The sequence below is a fragment of the Rhinoraja longicauda genome, chromosome 17 (assembly GCF_053455715.1).
Source record: "Rhinoraja longicauda isolate Sanriku21f chromosome 17, sRhiLon1.1, whole genome shotgun sequence".
Taxonomy (NCBI): domain Eukaryota; kingdom Metazoa; phylum Chordata; class Chondrichthyes; order Rajiformes; family Arhynchobatidae; genus Rhinoraja; species Rhinoraja longicauda.
In genome coordinates, this window is record NC_135969.1 from 13,804,563 (window position 1) to 13,823,587 (window position 19,025).

The following is a 19,025-nucleotide window of genomic DNA, read 5'->3' on the forward strand; positions in this document are numbered from 1 at the left end:
TCTTAAAGGCCACTATTGTATCTGGCTCAACCACCATCCCCAACTCTTGTCATTGTTGTTATGTAGGCAATAGATTAATGCCGTACGATGGTGATTAGATAAACTGTCAGCAGTAATGATGGTTTAGGGTTAAACATATAAAATGCTTAAGGGATTGGACAGACGAGATGCAGGAAAAATGTTCTTGATGATGGGGGAGTCCAGAACCAGGGGTCACGGTTTAAGAATAAGGGGTTGGCCACTTAGGACTGAGATGCGGAAAAACCTTTTCACCCAGAGTTGTGAATCTGTGGAATTCTCTGCCACAGACGGCAGTGGAGGCCAATTCACTGGATGTTTTCAAGAGGTATAGCTCTTAGGGCTAATGGAATCAAGGGATATGGGGAGAAAGAAGGAACAGGGTACTGATTTAGGATGATCTGCCATGATCATATTGAATGGTGTTACTGGTTCTAAGGGCCAAATGGCCTACTTCTGCACATATTTTCTAGGTTTCTAATATTGCGCTCCTTCCAAACAGTGCTGCGGGATCTTATTGGCCATTAGAAGGTAGATGAGGCCCATTTTTAAACAGCACAACAAGGGGAGAGTATGCTTGATGGTGTGGCATCAGTGTGATGTTTTTAAATCAGTTTCCTTGAAGGAGACTTAGTTTAGTTTAGTTTAGCGATACAGCATGGAAACAGGCCCTTCGGCCCACCGAGTCTGCGCAGACCAACAATCCCCCGTACACTAGTTCTCACTAGGGGGAAAATTTACAGAAGTCAACTAACGTACAAACCTGTACGTCTTTGGGATGTGGGAGGGAACTGGAGCAAGCCCACGTGGTCACAGGAACGGAATGTACAAACTCCCTAAAGACAGCACCCGTAGTGAGGATCGAACCTGGGTCTCTGGCGCTGTTAGGCAGCAACTCTACCACTGCGCCAAGGTGCCACTCTTGGAGCCACAATGCCAGCCCTGGGTGTTATGAATGAATGGTGGGAAGTTGACCTTCCACAACAGAGGACATTACCGGGTATTATGCAGTGGTCAGAGTGTTTTTTAGTGTCCTGGATTGAATAACATTATCTTGTTGGATCATTCTCCCCTTTACATCTAAGAGTTAAGAGTTTCCTCCAACCTCATCTATTGCATCTGCTGCTCTAGATGTCAACTTATTTACATCGGCGAAACCAAGCGCAGGCTCGGCGATCGCTTCGCTGCACACCTGCGCTCGGTCCGCTTTGACCAAACTGATCTCCCGGTGGCCGAGCACTTCAACTCCCCCTCCCATTCCCAGTCTGACCTTTCTGTCATGGGCCTCCTCCAGTGCCATAGTGAGGCCCACCGCAAATTGGAGGAACAGCACCTCATATTTCGCCTGGGCAGTTTGCAGCCCAGTGGTATGAACATCGATTTCTCCAACTTTAGATAATTCCTCTGTCCCTCCCTTCACCTCCTCCTTCCCAGATCTCCCTCTATCTTCCTGTCTCCACCTATATCCTTCCTTTGTCCCGCCCCCCTGACATCAGTCTGAAGAAGGGTCTTGACCCGAAACGTTACCCATTCCTTCTCTCCCGAGATGCTGCCTGACCTGCTGAGTTACTCCAACATTTTGTGAATAAATACCTTCGATTTGTACCAGCATCTGCAGTTATTTTCTTATACTAAGAGTTAAGAGTGTTTTATTGTCATGTGTCCCAGATAGAACAATGAAATTCGTTCTTGCAGACACCTGTGTGCACAACGTTCAGACACCACCAAGGGTCTGCAGACCCGCTGGTAATATAATTTAGCATAACAACGTAAAATCCTGACAAGTCTTATTTCTTTTAAACTATCAGTTAGCCACATTAAACGTCCTTGTCAAGGGCTCGGCATTCATTAACGCAGCCCAGCTGAGTTATTAATTTCTAGAGCAGACGAACAAATCCAAGTTTGAAATGCAAGCTCACAGGTGTGAAAAGTGTTGCAGGGCATTACTGTGGGCTTGCCTCAACGGAGCTGCAGGTCTAAAAGACACACGACAGAAGAAGAAGGCTGTGGGCTTCTTGAATACATTTACTCCCAGTTTAGTTACATATTAATAGATCCCCAAAACTGCAGAGTGGACAGCTCCATGTAACTCTCAATGCTTACCCTGCTCTATGTACTTCTATGTACTATGTACTCCAAAGACGTACAGGTATGTAGGTTAATTGACTGGGTAAATGTAAAAATTGTCCCTAGTGTGTGTAGGATAGTGTTAATGTACGGGGATCACTGGGCGGCACGGACTTGGAGGGCCGAAAAGGCCTGTTTCCGGCTGTATATATATGATATGATATGATATGAATGTATAGACGCTAATAATGCCTGAAGAGTTTTTGCACGGTTTTGGTTTTGTAAATATTTTTATTCTGAATACAGTGCAATCGGAAAGTATTCAGACCCCTTCGGTTTTTCCACATTTTGTTACGTTACAGCCTTATTTTAAAATGGATTCAATTCATTTTTTATCATCAACCTACACACAATACCCCATAATAAAAAAGCGAAAACAGGTGTTTAGGAATTTTTTGCAAAGTAATTGTTATAGGGCAGTAGAGTGGCGCAGCGGTAGAGTTGCTGCCTTAAAGCACCAGTCACCCGGGTTCAACCCTGACTATGAGTTCTGTCTGGACAGAGTTTGCATGTTCTCCATACGACTGCATGGGCTTTCTCCGGGTGCTCCGGTTTCTTCCCACACTCCAAAGACGTACAGGTTTGTAGGTTAATTAGCTTTGGTAAAAAATTGTAAATTGTCCCGATTGTGTCGGATAGAGTTAGTGTGCCGGTGTGGTCGCTGGTTGGCGTGGACTCAGTGGGCCGAAGGACCTATTTCCATGCTGTATCTCTAAATTTAAAGTCTAAAGTCTAGTCTTTGACTGGTTAGCACGCAACCAAAAGCTCTTCATTGTACCGCTGTACACCTGACAATAAACTAAACTAAACTAGACATGGCACGGACTGAACCACAGTGTTAACTGAGTCAAGGCACCTGACGGACTATGGAAATGCTAGTGGTTCTTCTGCCCGCTGACTCACTGTGTAATAGATCTGGACAGTCTGACTGAACGGACAATTCTCCTCTCAACCCACTGCAACCCCTCAGCTGAAACTCGGCACTACTACTCTACTCTCCACTTATGGATAATTACCCAATCTCTACTTAGGACTTCTCCTTGACTTTGATTGAAAGCCTAACATGTGGAAACTATCTCTGTTTAGAAGTAGCTGTGACCTTTAACAAAGAGGCTTACTGATTTTATTGTGCAGGCAATGGCCATTTGCAGTGGAGTACCCAGAATGGAGAGACAGAGAACAGGTAATGCCCAGTATATCCTCCCACTTACACCGTCAAGCAGAAATGAACTCCATAACCTTCTCCTAAAATCTTCTGTTTATCTTGAGCAGAGGGAACAAGAGCATTAGGATTTAGGGCATAAATTAAGGTTAAGAAAAAAGTTTAGAAGTGATTGGAGGAAAAATTTCTCTCGCAGAGGGCGGCACGGTGGCGCAGCGGGTAGAGTTGCTGCTTTACAGCGAATGCGGCGCCGGAGACCCGGGTTCGATCCCGACCACGGGTGCTGTCTGTACGGAGTTTGTACGTTCTCCCCATGACCTGCGTGGGTTTTCTCCGAGATCCTCGGTTTTCTCCCACACTCCAAAGACGTACAGGATTTTAGGTTAATGGGCTGGGTAAATGTAAAAAAATGTCCCTAGCGGGTATAGGATAGTGTTAATGTGCAGGGATCGCTGGTCGGCGCGGACCCGGTGGGCCAAAAGGGCCTGTTTCCGCGATGTATCACTAAACTAAAGAGGGTGATTGATATCTGGAACATGTTGCACGATTGAAGCAGTGTGAGAGCTCCAACAGACGGAGTTCTTCATTTAATTAGTAGCCAGTGGAGGCAGATAGTTTCACAGCATTTAAAAAATATCTGAACTGGTATTTGAATTGCCAAGAATCTTCAAACTGAATTCAAAAACACACAGAGTCTCTGGGCACTGAAGGAGGCCATTACAGCTGTCTCTCTTTATGATGGCACTTCAATAGAATTATCCAATCGGTTCCATCTCATTGAGTCATAGACTAATACAGCAAGGAAACAGGCTCTTTGGCCCAATTTACTCATGCCGACCAACATGCCCCAACTACACTAACCCCACCTGTCTGCATTTGGCCCATATCCCTCTGAACCTATCTTATCCATGTACCTGTCCAAATGTTTTTCGAATGTTGTGATAGTACCTGCCTCAACTGCCTCCTCCAGCAGTTCGTTCCATACACCCACCACCCTTTGTGTAAAAAAAGTTGCTCCTCGGGTTCCTATTAAATCTTTCCCCCCTTCACCATAACATCTCACCTCATGGCTATCTTTCCTTGTATCCTCCTCAGAGCCTCCATGGAGGGCTAAGGACCAAGTGGTGGTAAATGGAATTGGTATGGATAGGTACGTGATGGTCAGCAGAGGCATGGTGGGCCGAAGGGCCTGTTTCTATGCTGTGTGAGTCTATGGCGATGAATTGCCAGCCGGATCCTGCTTGCAAATCCTCATTATTGCCACTAGATGCTGCTAAAATGAGAGTGCTAACAGAAACACTCTTCCATCAGTTGCGGCAACCTTTAACACAATAAAACGAGCCATGGCCTCTGTTGACCGTTAGCTGGTAATTTGCAACACTTACGGAGTTCATCAAAGTGTGTTTCGATTCCATCAGGGCCTGGTACTGAGCAGATGAGCCGAGCTTTGAGGAATGTGCTCCATTTATTGACAAGGCAGCAGTGACCCCCGTCATCATTCTGTAAAAGAAAGGGATGTAAGTGGTAGGGACTGACAATCCCAACTGGTTCACCTTTCACTCTCCAGATGGAGAGTGGTAACAGGGTTATTGAATAATCAAGGCAATCATTCTCAGCCAATTTTCCATAATGAGACCTGGACGTTAGTTTAGTTTAGAGATACAGTGTGGAAACAGGCCCTTCAGCCCTCTGAGTCTGTGCCGACCATTGATCACCCATTCACTAGTTCTATCCTACACACGAGGGACAATTTTTCAGAAGTCAATTAGCCTACAAGACTGTATGTCTTTGGAGTGTGGGAGAAAACCGGAGCACCTGGAGAAAACCCACGCAGTCACAGGGGTAACGTACAAACTCCCCCTGTGGGGCGGCATGGTGGCGCAGCGGTAGAGTTGCTGCCTTAGAGCGAATGCAGCGCCGCAGACTCAGGTTCGATCCTGACTACGGGCGCCATCTGTACGAAGTTTGTACGTTCTCCTGCGTGGGTTTTCTCCGAGATCTTCGGTTTCCTCCCACACTCCAAAGACGTACAGGTATGTAGGTTAATTGGCTGGGCAAATGTTTAAAAAAAATTGACCCTAGTGTGTGTAGGATAGTGTTAATGTGCGGGGATCGCTGGGCGGCCCGGACCCAGTGGGCCGAAGGGCCTGTTTCCCCGCTGTATCTCTAAATCTAAAAAATCTAAATTCCGAAGAGAGAGTACCCTTAGTCAGGATCGAACCCGGGTCTCTGGCGCTGTGGTTTTATACATGTGCTGAGCCAGGTATCCTTATCCATGAAAGATCCTTTTAATTTCTTGGTCCCTTAGTCAACTTTAATCTATGAAAAAATACAAACCAAATAGAGCGTCCAATGAAGACACATGGAACTGCAGATGTTGGTTTACAAAAAAGGACACAAAGTGGTGGAGTTTTCAACAGTTCAGGGAGCATCGCTGGTGATGTTTCGGGTCGGGACACTTCACCAATCTGAAGAAGGGTCCTGACCCGAAACGTCACCTATCCATGTTTTCCAGAGATGCTGCCTGACCTCCTGAGGAGTTACTCCAGCCACTTGTGTCTCTTAGAGTGTCCAATTAATTATCTCATTGGTGTTTCTGGGACCTTGTTGGGTTCTGATTCACAGCCAATTTGCCTACAACTATGCCCACTCTTCCAAAAATGATGAATTGCTTCTGAGGTATGTTGGAATATCCAGGGACACACACACAATATACAGACATTCCCCAACTTACATAGGATTACGTTCCGTAAACACGTACGTAAAACAGATTATATGTACGTCAGAATCACCATCCCCATCCCCTGCCTGAAATAACTCATAGAGTATGAAGAAGGGTCTAAACCCTAAACGTCACCTATCCGTGTTCTCCAGAGATACTGCCTGACCTGCTGAGAGTATTAACTCTCTCAGTGGTGTCTGGCTGTGCCTAGGGCCCTTTCTGTGGCGCACACCCTTCTGGGTAAGTACGGCCGCCATTACCAGCCACTTGTACAGTGTTGTGCAAATTACAAACTGCCCTGACTGCACCAGGAACTGCGCACAGAATTGTTTACAGAAGTCGCCTATCTCGTAAGTTGAGGAAGTGTCTGTATAATTAAGTTACATATTTGCTTTCCAGTAGTTTAAATCAGTATATTTTTAAAACCTGTCCCCATAAAAGAACAAATAAAACAGGTTTATAGATGTGGCTTGTGTTTTATAAGGTGCCTGATAATCTGCCTGACAGTATTTTAGAAGGTAGAATGCTCAGAAGGTAGACCATCACATCGTACATACCAGGCATATCCTTCCTATTCTCGAGTGGATGGCTGAGCTGCCAGAGTCACTTGACTTCTCTCGGAAGAAAAAGTAGAGCTTATCGTCATTCTTTTCGCCGCTGTCTGGGATCAACTGGACCCGGACGAACGCTGGATCTGAAATGAGCAGAAGAGGGAGACACGCAATGAATGGTGCTTCACAAACACATTACACTTCATATAAACCTGCCTCCTAGTTCATAGCTGTGCCTCAGTTGGTGGCAACCTCACCGCTGAGTTAGAGTGTTGGCGCCCTTACGTTCCACTTCTGACGTAGGAACAGTGGACAAGATAAGGGTCAAAAGCTAAAATACCAAGGGAGTGCTGTACTGGGAATAATTGACATTATACAGAAGTAAAACTCAAAGTGCTGAAGGAATTCAAAGGGTCAGGCAGCATCTCTGGAGGAGGAGGATAGTTGATGTTTTGGTTTGGGATCCTTCTTTCGACTGACTGTAGTCAGGGCCAGGAAGTGGAAAAGGCAGGTGGGAGGGAGACAAGTGAAGACTTGTCTGAACATTCAAGTGGATGTTAAAGATACAGCAGCAAGTGAGCTTATCTTGGTTTCCTAGACAACATGTTTGTGGGATCTTGCTGAGCACAAGTTGGCTATCGTGTTACTGTACTTACATCACAAAGAGACCCTACTTCGATAATGCTCTGCTAATAACAGGATACAAGGAACTACAGATGCTGGTTTGCAAAAAAAGACACATAATGCTGGAGTAACTCAGCAGGTCAGGCAGCATCTCCGGAGAACATGGATAGGTGACGTAATTCAGCCTGAAGAAGGGACCTGATCTGAAACGTCACCTATCCGTGTTCTCCAGAGTTTAGTTTAGTTTTGAGATACAGTGCGGAAACAGGCCCTTCGACCAACTGAGTCCGTGCCGACCAGTGATCCTCGTACACTAGCACTGTCGTGCACACAATGGACAATTTTACCAAAGCCAATTAATTGACAAACTTCCAGGTCTTTGGATTGTGGGAGGAAACCAGTGCACCCAGAGAAAACCCACACAGTCATGGGAAGAACGTACAAAAAGCACCCTTAGTCAGGATCGAACCCAGGTCTCTGGTGCTGTAAGGCAGCAACTCTACTGCTGCTCCACCCTGCTGCACAGTTGCTGCCCTGACCCTGCTGCACAGTTGCTGCCCTGACCCTGCTGAATTACTCCAGCACTCGGTGTCTTTCCCTGCTAATATCTCTTTGGGAATTTCCCAAGCTCGTGAAAGACATTTGTGTAAGCACGTCTCCCATTCTTGTTATATTGCAATGTCACCCTCAAGCCATGCAACTCAAGTTAAAAGCACTAATCACTGGATTACATCCCACTAACAACATTTCGGAAACAGGTGGGATCCTGAGCAAAAATTAAACTGATAATGAGGTGCACGTTGGGACCTTCAAGGAACCTGGTCCATCACGGGTTTCACCCTCCCCACCATCGAAAGCATCTACATGAGGCGACGCCTCACGAAGGCGGCATCTATCAGCAAGGATTCCCACCATTCGGGTCAAGTCCTCTTCTCGCTGCCACCATCGGGCAGGAGCTACAGAAGCCTGAAGTTCCACACTACCCGCTACTTTCCTACAACAATCAAGTTCTTGAACCAACCTGCACAATCCTAATGTGTAAGAAGGAACTGCAGATGCTGGTTTAAATCGAAGATAGACACAAAAGGCTGGAGTAACTCAGCGGGACAGGCAGCATCTCTGGAGAGAAGGAACGGGTGACGTTTCGGGTCAAGACCCTTTTCAGACTGAGCATCAGTCTTCAAGTTTTAAAGAAATATGGACCAAACGCAGGCAGATTTGACTAGCTTAGATGGGCATTTAGGAGAGCGTGGACATGATGGGCAGAGGGCCTGTTTCTATGCTAAATGCCTCAACAACAGATTCAGAAGGATAAGGGAGAAAGTTGCAAAGAAAAATAAAGAATCAGAAGAATTTTCAGTTAGTTCTATGTCTCATGTTATTTGGTCTGTTTTGTTCAATCACAATACTAGTAGGAAGCAGGGAGCAACAAACAGAGGGAGGGGGAAGAGTTAGTGGAAGGTAAAAAATAAAGAAGAAAGGAAGGCCAAAAATGACATTAATTGTGTAATGCGATTTTAAAAAGGGAATACACAGAAAGAAAAGAAAATGGAAATAGACAGGGGAATGGCTAGAGAGAAAGATAGAACTGTAAGAAAGAGACAAAAGAAGATAGAGTGGGGGAGGTGACGGGGATGGGCAAAGATGGAAGAGCAAGCTAAATGATAGACCAAGGTAGATGGGTGGGTACGAACACAAAAGACAACGTTTCTTGCCTGATGCACCTGACAGCAGTACCTTCCTTTCCTCATTAATCTGTCTGCTTTGCATCATGAGGTATTATAGACAATAAGGTTGAGACGCAGTGGATAATTGGCCTCTGGTGCGTTAACAAAGGAGTGGGGTGGGGGAAGTCTACCACAGTAGACAAAGCCACAGTGATGTTTCCTTTGTGCACTTAGTGCATCAGCAAGTGGTTTAGTTTAGTTTAGAGATTAGAGTAAGGGTTAGGGAAACAGGTCCTTCGGCCCCATTGAGTTCACACCGCCCTGTTCAAAATAGTTCTATGTTTTCCTACTTAATATCCCTCCATTTCCTGCATATCAACGAGCGAATCTTAAATACCATTATAATATCTGCTTCCATCACCTCTGGAAATGTGTTCCAGGCATCGACCACTCTCTCGCTAAAAAACTTGCCCCAGGCATTTCCTTTAAATTTGACCCCTGTCCATGTTAAAACTATACTTTTTAGTCTTTGACAGTTCCATTCTGGGAAAGAAGTTTGGGCCGCCTAGCCCATCTGCGCCTCTCATAGTTTTATATACTTCTATCAGGCCTCCCCTCAGCCTCCGACGCTCCAGAAAAAAACACTCCAAGTTTGTCCAACCTCACCTTATAGTAGATACCCTCTAATCCAGGCAGCATTCTGCTAAAGCTCTTCTGCAACCTCGCCAAAGCTCCACATCCTTCCTGTAATGGGGCGACCAGAACTGCACTGCGAATACAGCCTAACCAAAGCCCCATGAAGCTGTAATGTGACCTTCCAACTCTTAGACACAAGAACTATGAAGGCAAGTATACCACATGCCTTTACCACTCTCTCGACTTGTGTTGCCACTCTCAGGGAGCCATGGACTTGGCTCCGCAAGATCCCGCTGTATATCAATATTCATAAATACTTCTGCAATTGTCACCACACACAGTCCCAAGAGCGATATTTTCAAATCACTCAGGAACTGAGGCCAGAAGAAGATTTATTAGCCATGCGCTGGAGATTTTGCTGGGTCATTTCAGAGGGCAGTTAAGAGTTATCCATGCAGATCCAGACTCACACACAGGGTCTGACCCAGGTAAGGCTGATATTTTCCATCCTTAAATTAAAGTGAACGAGACATTTTTATTTAAAAAAACCTAGACTCCATCGCCAATCCTTGCTTTCTAGCTGATGTTCTTTTAAGTCACTGCATTTAGTAGTTTAGTTTGGTTCCGTTTTAGAGATACGGCACGGAAACAGGCCCTTCGGCCCACAGAGTCCGTGCCGACCAGCGATCACACTAGGGACAATTTCCAATTTTTACCGAAGCCAATTAACCTACAAACCTGTACATCTTTGGAGTGTGGGAGGAAACTGGAGCACCCGGGGAAAACCCACACGGTCAAGGGGAGAACGTACAAACTCCATACAGACAGCACCCGTGGTCAGGATTGAACCCAAGTCTCTGGCGCTGCAAGGCAGCAACACTACTGCTGCGCCACCGTGTCGGCCTGACTGTGCGCCAAGGATTTAAACCTTACTCTCAGTAGTTTGGATGTTTGGATTACTACTCCAGTTACAACACCACTATGTTACCTCTCCTTTTAATCTCATTCAATGATGGAATGGACAGAATTTACTTTATTCAGGAAATATGCACAAGCTCTTCTATGTAACAGCAGGTTAAGATGGAAATGACTGAGATTGACTTCTTGATTGCAACAAGCAATCTTACTGGAGAAACTCAGTGGGTCAAGCAGCACCTGTGGGAGGGTGGGGGGGGGGGGGGGGGGGGGTGGGGTGGGGGGTGGTAAGGAATGGTCGATGTTTTGGTTGAGACCCTGCATGGGAACAATATGATGACCATTCCCTCCCCACAGAAGCTGCTCAACCTACTGAGTTCTTCCAGCAGTTAGTTTGTAGTTCCAGATTCCACCACCTGCAGTCTCTTAAGTCTCTCTCTTTGACCTGCTAGTTATGGCCTTCGGTGCAATGGTTTCTGATGATACCGGTCCTTCAAGGGTTAATTGGGGACTAGATGGACCTGTGAACAGCCACGGTTGATACGATGTATTTTTATTTCATTACAGGGACTGTTTAGATACTTGAAATTTTTTCACTTCTAACCACTAACAAAGCATAACTCAGTAATCTTGACATGACTTTAAACTGACACCAGCAACCCTAGAGCAGTGCCTATTTACACAGCTGCTCGAGGCTGGTATACCATGCCGTTTCGATCCAGCTGTTGGACTCCAGTCCGATCATTACAACATATCGGATGTAAAAGCTCTTGGAGGTGACGTTGGGAATAATTTTAAGCTCCCTCTTCGCCAGCCCCACTATGCCTCACCATCCTGCCTGCAAAACGAATGGGAAGAAAAGTTGGACTAGATGTTAACTACAGGCCAGTCAGCTTTCTCCTCTCGCTGTGTAAGGTTATAACTATACCTTGGGGTCCTGCAAAGGACAGGAAAATCACACAGCCAACGACGGATACATTTGACCATCTATCTCCTCTTTGTACACAAGCCTGTCCCACACACAGCATGCGATGAATGATTCCAGATTTTCTTTGGCTGCTTGACTCATTCCAGACGATTATTCCAGGAATTAATTGCTTTGAGCATGAATAAAGCGTTTCCTGACACGTTCTCATCTTGCCTTTTACGATTCGGTGCCAATGTCCCCAGCAAGCATTGTTCACGGTACAATATTATCTCAGATTAACCTTTGTCACTCTCCAATAATGGCTTGTGTGGTCCAATGTCCAGACCGACCATCGATCACCCATTCCCACTAGTTCGATGTCATCCCACTTTTGCATCCACTCCCTGCACACTCGGCTGCATTTATAGAGGGCAATTAAGCTACAACTCCGTCTTGGCCATCCTTGGGATGTGGGAAGAAACCACAATCACAAAGGAGAACGTGCAAACTCCACACAGACTTTGCTGGCCTGCACTCAAGGTCAGGATCGAACCCGGGTCTCTGGTGCTGTGAGGCAGCATCTCTACTAGCTGTGCCACTAGTTTATCATTTAAGTAACGCAAGGGAAACTCATCTCAATATGTCTCACAAAGTTCTCTCTCACGGTACAGTAGCACACTTCAAAGCTCAGTTCATTGTTCCAATAAAGGGTCCCGACCCGAAACGACACCCATCCATTTTCTTCAAAGACGCTGCCTGAGGTCAGCAATACAGCAAAGAGGTCCTTCTGCAGTTGTACAGGGCCCTAGTGAGACTGCACCTGGAGCAGTGTGTGCCGTTTTGGTCTCCAAATTTGAGGAAGGACATTCTTGCTATTGAGGGCGTGCAGCGTAGGTTCACTAGGTTAATTCCCGGAATGGCGGGACTGTCGTATGTTGAAAGACTGGAGCGACTAGGCTTGTATACGCTTGAATTTAGAAGGACGAGAGGGGATCTTATTGAAACATATAAGATTATTAAGGGATTGGACACATTAGAGGCAAGACACATGTTCCCAATGTTGGGGGAGTCCAGAACCAGGGGCCACAGTTTAAGAATAAGGGGTAGGCCATCTAGAACAGAGATGAGGAAAAACTTTTTCAGTCAGAGAGTTGTAAATCTGTGGAATTCTTTGCCTCAGAAGGCAGTGGAGGCCAATTCTCTGGATGCTTTCAAGAGAGAGCTAGATAGAGCTCTTAAAGATAGCGAAGTCAGGGGGTATGGGGAGAAGGCAGGAACAGGGTACTGATTGTGAATTATCAGCCATGATCACATTGAATGGCGGTGCTGGCTCAAAGGGCCGAATGGCCTACTCCTGCAACTATTGTCTATTGTCTATTATCTATTAACCCACTGAGTTACTCCAGCACTTTGTATCTATCTTTGGTATCAACCAGTATCTGCAGTTTTTTGTTTCTTCCTGAGTTTATTGTTCCACTGTTTCGTCAAGCAATTTAAATTGGGTATCAACTTTATTTCATGGCTCAGTGCTCTGATCTGGGATTGGTTATGATGCAAAATAAACAGTGACCAGACATAGAGACAGTAATGGTCTGGAAATGTTTGTGAAGTAGAATAGACAGAGATTTGGGAATATTTGTGATGTCGGAGAGACCAATTTGAATATTACCCACTTCTGAATTCATGGATGCAGATAAACAAAAAAGGAGTGATTAAGCAAACATTGAAATTAAACCCTGTTTTATGATAAGCTTAACAATATAGAACAATTTAAGGTGAAGGGAAAAGGATTTAACAGGAATCTGAGGGGTATCTTTTTCACACAAAGGGTGGTGGGTGTATGGAACAAGCTGCCAGAGGAGGTAGTTGAGGCAGGGACTATCCCAACATTTAAGAAACAGTTAGACAGGTACGTGGATAGGACAGGTTTGGAGGGATATGGACTAACTGCGGGCAGGTGGGACTAGTTTAGCTGGGACATGTTAGCCGCGTGTGGGCAAGTTGGGCCGAAGGGCCTGTTTACACACTGTATCTCTCTATGGCTCTATGACTCCATGAGTGTATCGCTGTCTATGTCAAACATCAAGCACAATCCCTTCTGTCTGTACGTAATATGTTTCAATGGCTCAATGGTGGTGCTTTTATTGTCACATGTGCAAATGCACAGTGAAATTCTTTGCCGACATCCAGTCCAGTGCAGTATTCCCACACCTAAGCACAATCCCCTAGTAACCATATAACCATATAACAACTACAGCACGGAAACAGGCCCGTTCGGCCCTTCCAGTCCACGCCGACCACTCTCCCTGACCTAGTCTCATCTACCTGCACTCAGACCATAACCCTCTAATCCCCTCTTATCCATATACCTATCCAATTTACTCTTAAATAATAAAATCGAGCCAGCCTCCACCACTTCCACCGGAAGCCCATTCCATACAGCCACCACCCTCTGAGTAAAGAAGTTACCCCTCATGTTACCTCTAAACTTTTGCCCCTCAATTCTGAAGCTATGTCCCCTTGTTGGAATCTTCCCCACTCTCAAAGGGAAAAGCCAACCCACGTCAACTCTGTCCGTCCCTCTCAAAATTTTAAAAACCTCTATCAAGTCCCCCCTCAACCTTCTACGCTCCAAAGAATAAAGACCCAACCTGTTCAACCTCTCTCTGTAGCTTAAGTGCTGAAACCCAGGCAACATTCTAGTAAATCTCGTCTGTACCCTCTCCATTTTGTCGACATCTTTCCTATAATTTGGCGACCAGAACTGCACACCATACTCCAGATTCGGCCTTACCAATGCCCTGTACAATTTTAACATTACATCCCAACTTCTATACTCGATGCTCTGATTTATAAAGGCAAGCATACCAAATGCAAAATGCATAGCAAAGTGTACAGTAATAGTCCACTGAGCCCGCATGCAAGAGGCGCCATGTTTTGGCGCCATTTTCAAAGTCTGGCCCGTGCTCCAGTTGTTTTGAGCAGTGCCCCATCCAGGCAACACATTGCAAGGTGTTCAGTAGAAACACATACAATATCAGTAGAACACATAATATCTATTGAAGAACATTATGCAAACAAAATCGGCATGTATTTATTGGTCACAGTTGTATAATAACTTTTAATGGTGTATTATTTCTTTAGATCTCCAAAACTGTGGATGCAGAGTATTCAAGTGCATTGTTTACTGCTGCCAACAAGAAATGGAGTAGCTACTTAAATTTCCCTTGTTATACGTGTTACAACTTAACAGGAACAACATTCCTTATGAGGTAATAAAACAGTAAAATGATTAAAATATCCCTGCAGAGCATTTGTGTTTGTGTTATGTGTTCATTATATAGGGCAGAAGAGGGTTTAGTGTTACTTTATATAAAACAATGTGCACTTCTTTCCTCTTCAACTGGGTGAGGGTTATCCTGAAATCTGAGCTGCCGTTTTTGTTTAAAATGTTGGCCAATCTCCTGTTGACTCCCAGCATTTTTCTTTCGTGCGATTGTCAAGCATTTCCCGATTTTTCTTTTGTCTCCTGTAACGGCGACCCTTCCCCTCCTCACACTACTTGCACGAAAACGAGGGTGAGGTGGGTTTCTGTTCACTGCGCGAGGCAGTGTAATCATACCCTGTACTGGGTGAGAGGCAGTGTTCACACCCTCTCTGTAGCCCACAGCCTGGAAACAGGCTTCCTCCCCAATTGTGCTAATAACACCTCTCAGCAAACTACTGTTAGGAAGCAATAATCAACCATTATTTCACAAAGAGAGAAGGACTAATCTGTCCAATCATCATTTTAAGCCTGGGGTAACAGCTATCTCAACAAGGGAGATGGGAAATTAATTACTTCATTTTGCCGCTTTTTAACGTGGCTTTTAGAATCAGCATGTCGTTTAGTTTTTAGATACAGCATGGAAACAGGCCTTTTGGCCCACCGAGTCTAGGCTGCCCGTTCACATCAGTTCTGGGTTATCTGACTTCCTCATCCACTCCCTACACACTGGGGACAACTTGCAGAGGACAATTAACCAACAAACCTAGATGGGATCACTCGGAGAACGTGCAAACTCCACACAGACAACATCTGAAGTCAGGTTCGAACCTGGGCCTCTGGCGCTGTGAGGCAGCTGCTCCACCAGTCGCACCACTGTGCCGCCTGGTTACAACCTACAAACCTGAACGCCTTTGGGGTGTTGGAGAAAACCGGAGACAATGAGGGCTGGGCACAGGGAGAATATGCAAACTGCTCACAGACTACTGAGGTCTGGTAGTTTATAAATGCTTATAATAAATAAAGCGTGACCAGTCAATGTAACCAAACATGAAGCAAAGAGGAGTTGCTCTGGGGCTACAGTGGTACTAAACTCATGGTAAGTAACCTTGCCTCTGGGGATATAAAAACAATAACCCACACAGCTAACAACTCTTCCTCGGGGAATACACTGGAGCGGCACACACAGGAAATAACCTCACCGCTGGGAATAGAACTTAATCATCCGCATAGTGAATAACACTTCCTTGAGTATATGCTGGAGTGGTAGACAGTAGGTAATCTTTCCTCGAGTTAGAAACAAGACACAGTAAATATGCATGATGCAGCTCTATAGGACTTTGGTTAGGTCAACGCGTGCAATTCTGGCCGCCCCATTACAGGAAGCTGTGGAGAGGGTGCGGAGGAGGTGTACCAGAATAATGCCTAGATTAGAGGGTTTCAGCTGCAGGGAGAGCTTGGATAGACACAAAGTGCTGGAGTAACTCAGCGGGTCAGGCATCATCCCTGGAGAAAAGGAATAGGTGACGTTTCAAGTCGTGACCCTTCTTCAGTTTAAAGTCACTTAGGATAGACGGAGTGTTTTCTCAGGAATGGCGAAGGTTGAAGGGAGATTTGATAGAAGTATATAAAATTATGTGAGGCATAGAAAGGTCCATTATCTTGGGAATATAGTGCTACAATACCCAGAGTAAATAACCCTTATCTCCCGAAATACAGTGCAATGTGTACACAGTAAATAACACTATGAAAATACAGTGGAAGTATGCACACAGTTAAATAAACCTCATAATCAGATGTGCAGCACTTTGGTCAACGTGGGTTGTTTTTAAATGTGCTATACAAATAAAATTGACTTGACTTGACTTGACTCTAGGTAACACAGTGCATCATTGCCAACCGTAACTAGCCATTCCACTCTACATACATTGGAAACATACATGTACTGTCTTATGTTTCCTCTGTGGATACAGCAGTTCTACATAAACTGTAAATAACTTTTACCCAGAGAACACAGCGGAAGTGTGCCCAGAGTAAATAACTATAGGCAGCTGGGTAACAAACTCAACATAGTTATACACTGTAGAGAAAATGCTGGAGTAACTCAACGAGTCAGGCAGCATCTCTGGAGAACATGGATAGGTGGCGGTTTAAAGTCAGGACTCTTAGGTAGGTACTCGCTGACCCGCTGAGATACTCCAGCGTTATGTGTTGTACACAAGATTCAAGCTTGAGTCCACTGAGTCTGTGCCGACCAGCGATTACCCTAACACTCTCCTACACTAACACTATCCTACACACGAGGGATGATTTATAATTTTTACCAAAGCCAATTGACCTACGTCTTTGGAGTGTGGGAGGAAACCGGAGCACCCGGAGAAAATGTATGTGGTTACAGGGAGAACATATAAACTCGGTACAGACAGCACTCATAGTCAGGATCAAACCCGGGTCTCTGGCATTGTAAGGCAGCATCTTTACCATTGTGCTGCCCCTTTACTGCATTGAGCAAACTGTGTGAGGTTTTGCTATAACACCACACACCACATAAGGAATACATTGAGAGCAGTTACGTGATAATACATAATGTCTTCATGAATTTATAAACTCTCAAAAGGGATAATATTTGCTGCCAAGCTGTCCTCAGGTTATGTGAAAACAAGGAACTGCAGATGCTGGTTTACAGAAAATGGCACAAAGTGCTGGAGTAACTCAGCAGGTCAGGCAGGATCTCAGGAGAACATGGATAGGCGACGTTTTGGGTCAGGAATGAAGAAGTCTGTCGAGACTTCTTCAAGGCTGAAGAAGGGTCCCGACCTGAAACGTAACTTATCCATGTCCACCAGAGATGCTGCCTGACCCGCTGAGTTACTCCAGCACTTTTAGTCCTCGGGCTAAATGTATTTCTTCTATGTAGTTCACCTGCCTCACTTTCTCGTTGTGGTGCCCAGGGGCTGTGGTGCCCACTCCTCGCCACTCCACTGAGGCTAGGCAGAGGTCCGGCTGCTGGATCCCAGCCTCTCTTGTTCCAAGGCCTGTTGCCAAGGGTACTCACCGTTCAACCAGCGGGAGTTGTACTGGTCTGTCCTCATGGCCGTTTGCTGGCCCATGGTGCGGAAGATGGCCGCGTCCGTTCCCATGAAGTCGATGTAGACGCCCGCGTAGAGCTCGCCGTCTGCCCAGAAGCACAAGAAGAACTGCATGAGAATGGGGAGCAGCGGGCGGACAAAGGGAGTAAGAAGGTATTGTACAGTACAGCAACCTCCACAACCCCCTACATGCATCAGTAATGGTTCGGGTCGGTACATCCATCACCATACATCCTGCAGCCATCAGGCTATTCAACACTATAAATTAGCTCTGATCTACATAGACGGGGACATTATCTACATAGGCTTTATCTTTTTGGTCTATTATTGTTTGTTTTTTTATTATGTGTATGTATGCATGCGTGTGTATGTCTCTATATATATATATATATATATACACACAAACACACACACACAGACATATATATATATATATATATAGACAATAGACAATAGGTGCAGGAGGAGGCCATTTGGCCCTTCGAGCCAGCACCGCCATTCAATGTGATCATGGCTGATCATTCTCAATCAGTACCCCGTTCCTGCCTTCTCCCCATACCCCCTGACTCCGCTATCCTTAAGAGCTCTATCTAGCTCTCTCTTGAATGCATTGAGAGAATTGGCCTCCACTGCCTTCTGAGGCAGAGAATTCCACAGATTTACAACTCTCTGACTGAAAAAGTTTTTCCTCATCTCAGTTCTAAATGGCCTACCCCTTATTCTTAAACTGTGGCCCCTTGTTCTGTACTCCCCCAACATTGGGAACATGTTTCCTGCCTCTAACGTGTCCAACCCCATAATAATCTTATACGTTTCGATAAGATCCCCACTCATCCTTCTGAATTCCAGTGTATACAAGCCTAGTCGCTCCAGTCTTTCAACATATGATAGTCCCGCCATTCCGGGAATTAACCTAGTAAACCTACACTGCACGCCCTCAATATTTATATATATACACTGAATTTTTTTTGGTTTATTATGTTGGTCACAGTGTACTATGTTTACATATTATGTTGTGCTGCTGCAAATAAGAATTTCATTGGGACATATGACAATAAAACACTCTTGACTCTTCAAACTGATTCAATCTCTTGTGCTCTGCTCAGCAGTCAGGCAGAGATAATCTCGCTCAGACAGATCTGAAGCAAGGTGAGCCTTAGATAGGGAGGACGTTCCCTCAAGTCCAGTGAAACGAACAGAAAGAATGCTCAAAACTCTCAGCAGGTCGGACAGCATCTATGGGGGAGGGAATTGCGTGGACAGCCAGTAAAGCTGCTGATTCACAACACTGGTGTACTACGCTCAATCCTGACCTCTTGGTGTTTACTCTGTGAAGTTTGCA

The 19,025-nt window shown here is 45.3% G+C and overlaps 1 protein-coding gene across 4 annotated transcripts in view; it reads right to left on the minus strand.

The window, feature by feature from the left end:
- sema3fb (sema domain, immunoglobulin domain (Ig), short basic domain, secreted, (semaphorin) 3Fb) overlaps positions 1-19,025 on the minus strand; it is a 224,139-nt gene that overhangs the window by 32,939 nt on the left and 172,175 nt on the right. For all 4 annotated transcript variants that reach the window (XM_078414170.1, XM_078414167.1, XM_078414168.1 and 1 more), the window contains exons 7-9: positions 17,650-17,769; positions 6,587-6,723; positions 4,693-4,807 (exon numbers count right to left, since the gene is read on the minus strand). In XM_078414170.1, the coding sequence (XP_078270296.1) occupies positions 4,693-4,807; positions 6,587-6,723; positions 17,650-17,769 (372 nt within the window). The remainder of the gene's footprint in view (positions 1-4,692; positions 4,808-6,586; positions 6,724-17,649; positions 17,770-19,025) is intronic.